Genomic DNA, 5,425 nt, shown 5'->3' on the forward strand with positions numbered 1-5,425 from the left:
GGTTTACACACCCCAGAACCGAACATTTTGACTTATGAACTTGCATTTTCAGCATGAAGCTATGAACTACAAAATCACACAGCGAGGAAAAAACATGGCGAACTATGAAATCCAGTTGACCGGAAATACATTACCATAAATGGTAGTTCCGAAGAAAATAGTTTGACGAAATAAGCAATGAAACATAATAAGCAACAGCAGATTTTGAACTGAAAAAATTGACCCCTAAAATAAAATAAAAATATCTTTGCAGTAAATGGACAGAATAAATTAAAGTTTTCTACACTCCTAGACACTATAATTGCACAAAAAATAGTTTATAAATGCAAAAAAAGTGCATTTAGCATGATATGTCTCCTTTAAAGCTTGGACACAGTTTGTTCTTTAAATGGACAATGACCGTTAGCATACAGCCAATTTAGCTACAGTGAAGCTTCAGAACAATAAAGTCAAARGTTTTGAAATGACCATCACAAAGTCCTGATCTCAATCTCAGAACATTTATAGGCAGAGCTGAAAAGGTGTGAAATGGTAGCTTCCAAATCTGACTCAATTCCATCAATTATGTAAGGAGGGACGGTACAAATATTCAGCAAACTATTGCAAGAAGTTTGGAAATGAAATCAGACAAGTTCCGGAGATGTCCATCTGAGAAGTTATAAAGTTATAAAAATATTTTAGAAAGCTGTTTACTTTACAGAGATGGTATTTGGGTAAATGTGTCTACTAGGTGGAGTTAAATGCAACCTCCTGAAGAGAACTGAGCCTGAGGCCCTCACAAGACCAGTCTCTGGAAATGTTAATGTTTACTGGGGCAAATACACACAAAAAAATCACCCATTTACATGAAACCACTGCAGTAATGTACGATCTCACTCATGCACTGATAATGTAGCAGCTGAATGATCACAGTTACATCCGAACCTAGTGAATAAACTAATGTTCCTTTTGATGCTTTTTAGTGTTTTACTCCTACAAGCTGCAAAGTGTGAGTTACACACACACAAAAAAAATAACAAATAAAAAAACATTCTGCTGTCTATTGTAATTGTTGTTAGTTAATAAAGTTTTGATATAGGTGACTGTGTGCCGGATGTGTGCAAGCAGCTAGATCACAACAAAAATGTTGCGGTTTCACTGAAAACCAACTCCGTGTAAACGGGGCCTGAGAGGAGAGAGGTAAAACCATTCTGTGTTCCTAAAGTGGTAAAAAATGTTAATCTACATTCAAATCCATCAACAAAAGCTTTAGGTTAAAACTTAAAAAGTTCCTTTTAAAAGTTAACGTTAGAACTTTTAAAACTCAAAGTTTCAGGTAACAAAACAGAATGATTTTTTTAACGGCTTGTATGAGTCCAAACCTTTGGCTTGGCGGCATTTATCACACATCTGGTTACAGCCATCGTCATCCCAAACCTCATCAAAGTGAACAGCCATGAGCGAGCGCCTACACCTTCAAACAGGAGAGTCAGGTCAGGTGAGATTCAGGTTGAACTCTGGAAATCATCACCTGGCAAATCTGGGTCTTACCTGTCAATGTTCTGACAGTAGTCTACCATCTGCATCAGCTTCTGCTGACCGGTGTTCTCCATCACCACCATGGTGCTTATCCGAAAGATGTCTGCAAAGCCGAAATAGACGATGCAGTCTGCTGGGAGGTCATCTCGACCTGCAGAGAAAACACTACTGCTGCAAAATATGTATTTAACACAAACAGCTAATATCTGTTCAGACATTTAGACAGGTATGATCCACTCAGATAGATGGAAGTATTTCAAAAAGGTGTGCTCTTCTCTGACATGTAAGGTGAAGTGTATACCTGCTCGCCCACTCTCCTGGTAGTAGTTTTCAATGGACTTGCTTATGCTGTGATGGATAACAAATCTGACATCCAGTTTGTTAATGCCCATACCAAATGCCACTGTTGCTACCACCACCTAAAAACAAAACAGAAGGGAAATTGTTGAATAATGACAACTGAATTCACGTCTGTGACAGAGACACCAGTGAAGTCTCTGCTACCTGGAAGTGTTAAATTGTGTGTCAAGTGGATCTACTGTAAACCTCTCATGACTCCTGGAAGTTTTATTGAAACAGAATTCCTCTTTCACATAATAACCTCTTGCACCTCCTCCAACCCCACTCAGCATCCCCCTGAAAGTTTCAACTTCTCAAAGAGTTTGCATCACACAGAATCTGTGTTCAGAGCCGTTTGTTTTTTGTGGCTTTAATACTTTAAAAAATATTTAACTGTCTTAACAAATATTCTCTGCAGAAATACATCAGATGTTCTTTAGTTCTTCACAAACAATGTTCTTTTTCTAAATCTGTTTCAGTTTTGTTTTTGTCTTCATATGCTACATTAAGATTTTTGTTACTGTTCTGCTGTATTTTTTTTTTTTTAGCTTTAAGCAAGCCTTTCCAAACTTTTAGGTAGCCCTTTAAAACTTTTGGTTGTTAGCTTGTTGTTAATCTTTCACTACTTTTAGCTAACCTTTGTTTTTTTATCTAACATTTTCTTCCTTTAGATTTTAGCTACCAATTTAAGCTATTAGCTAGACTTTTGTCAACTTTAGCTTTTAAATTGCCATTTGCTGTTTTTAATCTTTAGCTGACATTTTGGTAGTTTTAACTGAAGTTTTGGTACTTTTTAGCTAGAGTTTGCTTCCTTTAGCTTTTAGCTAATGTTCTGCTTCTTTTAGCTTTAACATTTTAGTTTCAATTTCTTCAGCTAGTAAGAAATGTGTTACAATGAAATGGTGAAAAGCAGAACCTCCCACTTGATGAATGGATTAACTGTATCAGATTTATATTACAGAAAAGATTTATTTTCCCCCCCAAGTAGAAAAAGGAAAAATTTATAAGATCTGGACCAAATGGACCGAGTATGTAAAACCATTTAGAGCTGATGTAATTTGCCTTTTTTTTATTGTTAGAGGTGATTCTTTGTGTTCTTTGAACCTGCCTGTGCCCTGGGTCCATCTTTGCTTAAACCATCACAGTTATGTTCAATTCTGTTATTGTGCGCAATTAAAATAAGTGGTGGTCTGCAAAAGAAAATCCCAGAAATGCAGAAATAACTTGGACTTTCTGCTTCCATCCTTATCTATGACCTTGAATATTCTAAAGCTGTCATTAATGGATGAGATGGAACTATGTCTTTCTAAAACAATACTTATAAGAAAGATATGACCAGTAAATGAATGGAAGTCAATGCAAAGTCCCTATGCCACTACCTGGATTTTGTTAGACAGCCATTTGCGGTGGACTTTGGTCTTGCTCTCAGGTTCCATGTTAGCGTGGTATGGATATGCCAAGATGTCTCTTTTCTGGAGTTCAGATGCAACCAGCTCAGCATCCTTCTGAGAGAAAACATATACAATCCCTGTGGAGAACATAAAGACTGTTTAAAAGTGCAAAATGACTCATCAGTTTGAATAATCTGTCACATTACCTGACTGCTCCTTGTATCGACTTTTGATCAGTGATACAATGTCATTTATGGATGCATCACGATCAGAGTTTTTAATACGAACCTGGAGAAAAACAAATATCATAAGTGAATGTTACTCATAAGATGGAGATGGACATGCATGCTGATTATGCCTGAACAAGCAATAAACCTTGATATTTCACTCTGTCAATATAGAACTTGTTAATCACTCAAAGAAAATTCTGATGTTTATTGATGGTTAAATTGTGATTTAAAATATTATGGTTAATTCAATTACAAAATATATTAATGTTTGATCTGTGTTTTGTTTTTACATGACCGCTTTATTTCTTGTATTCAGTTATGCTGTTAGAGTGAAGACACATGATCTTTGACTTCCCAAACTGCTAACTTAGATTAWAGAGTGGCCACCTGGGCTCAAATTTTACTGTACACCTTAGACATTTACTCATAACCTCATAACATTTACATATAGGAACTTGGGAGTGGGCACTTGTGCATGTAAGGGGCGGGATGGGACAGTCTCGCCACTGATGCCTGTGCCCACTCACATTGTTTGCTTTTAGACATTTAGGGTTAGGGTTAGAGTTGGGGTGGAGGGGAAACTGGCATAGTGCTGGCCTCTGTCCTGTCTTCTTCCCCGTTTTAATTGCATTATAGAATATCACACATCAACAGTACATCTGAGGGTGGCGGTGTGTGTGTCGGGGTCTTTTTCACTCCCCCGTTCCCCATTGGCCGTCTGGGGATGGGGTCCTGGGGGGTGGGGGCTGACCGTCTGGTGGGGCCTGGGCTGCGGGTGGACATGGGGCTTGGAGGGGCTCYGGAGGYGGGGCTGGCGYTCYGGCTTCCCTGGGSCTGWTCGGGCTCCCGGAGTCTGGCTCCTGGTTGCTGTGGTTGGCCCGCTGGCTGGGGTGGCTGCCGAAGTCTGGGGGGTGGTCAGTTCGGGGTGGGCACCTGGCCGTTGGTAGGGTGTGGGGTGGTCCGGGGCATGGCTTTGCTGGGGCGGGGGTGCTGGTCGGTCGGACTGGTGCGGCCCGGGCTGGGACTTGGCTGTCTGCTCTTCTCCACCCCAGATTGAAGGGGTCTGCCTCTTGGGTTCAGGTGTGAGCTGCCCTCTGCAGGGGGTGGGTGCATATCCTGGACCTGGTGGGTATAGAGTATGTATGGGGAGGGAGTGGATTGTGGCGTCCATCTTGTGTGTCTTTGAATGAGTGGGTGAGAGGATGAGGGTGGGACTGTGTGATTGTGTTTGTGTATGCTTGTATTTTTGTCAGGCTGGGACTTGGGCAGCCCCTTCTTCTGGATCATTTGAGGGCCCATTAATCCCCTGCCATGCTGCCCTCTGGTGGGTTGTACCTTTGCCCGCCGGCACACTGGTGGCTCTCGTTGTCTGGGGCTGGGTGCTTGGGCGTGTGCCGGCTCGGCCTGGTAGCTGCCCGGTGGGGCTCTGGCCCTGTCGGGCCTTGGCCTGGGGGTGGAGGCTGGGGGCCCAAGGCCCAGGCCTCTGTGTCCATGCCTGGATCCACTATGGCATGGTGGGTACCAGCGTGAGTTCGTTGCTGCTGGCCCCAGGGGTTGCTGTGTGTGGTCGCTGGTGGGGCTCTTCCGGTTCTCTCCGGTGGTCCTCTTTGGGGGCTGGGTGGGCAGCCCTTCCGGCGCGGGTGTCTCTGGGGCTGCGCGCTTGGGGTCCCTCTCGGGGTCTTTGGCGCTGGTCTCCCTTATGTCGGCTTCTGACTTTGCGGGTCGTGTCTGTGGTCCCCCACAGTCACTTTGAAACATTCCATTGGAGAGATCTTGTATTTACATGCATGCTCACAACCGCACACAAACAGGTGTTTACATCCTGGGTTTTCTATTCGGGCACTGACTGAATGGTATGTGCATATGTGTATGTATAGATATATGTATATGTATATGTATATGTGTATGTTTTTATATATATATATATACACTCACCGGCCACTTTAT

At 42.4% G+C, this 5,425-nt stretch overlaps 1 protein-coding gene across 3 annotated transcripts in view; it reads right to left on the reverse strand.

The window, feature by feature from the left end:
- recql (RecQ helicase-like) overlaps positions 1–5,425 on the reverse strand; it is a 35,711-nt gene that overhangs the window by 14,250 nt on the left and 16,036 nt on the right. For all 3 annotated transcript variants that reach the window (XM_014028194.1, XM_014028193.1, XM_014028195.1), the window contains 5 exons: positions 3,455–3,536; positions 3,237–3,385; positions 1,820–1,937; positions 1,531–1,669; positions 1,362–1,453 (listed from right to left, as the gene is read on the reverse strand). In XM_014028194.1, the coding sequence (XP_013883648.1) occupies positions 1,362–1,453; positions 1,531–1,669; positions 1,820–1,937; positions 3,237–3,385; positions 3,455–3,536 (580 nt within the window). The remainder of the gene's footprint in view (positions 1–1,361; positions 1,454–1,530; positions 1,670–1,819; positions 1,938–3,236; positions 3,386–3,454; positions 3,537–5,425) is intronic.

This window comes from Austrofundulus limnaeus, unplaced genomic scaffold (assembly GCF_001266775.1).
Source record: "Austrofundulus limnaeus strain Quisiro unplaced genomic scaffold, Austrofundulus_limnaeus-1.0 Scaffold725, whole genome shotgun sequence".
Classification (NCBI taxonomy): domain Eukaryota; kingdom Metazoa; phylum Chordata; class Actinopteri; order Cyprinodontiformes; family Rivulidae; genus Austrofundulus; species Austrofundulus limnaeus.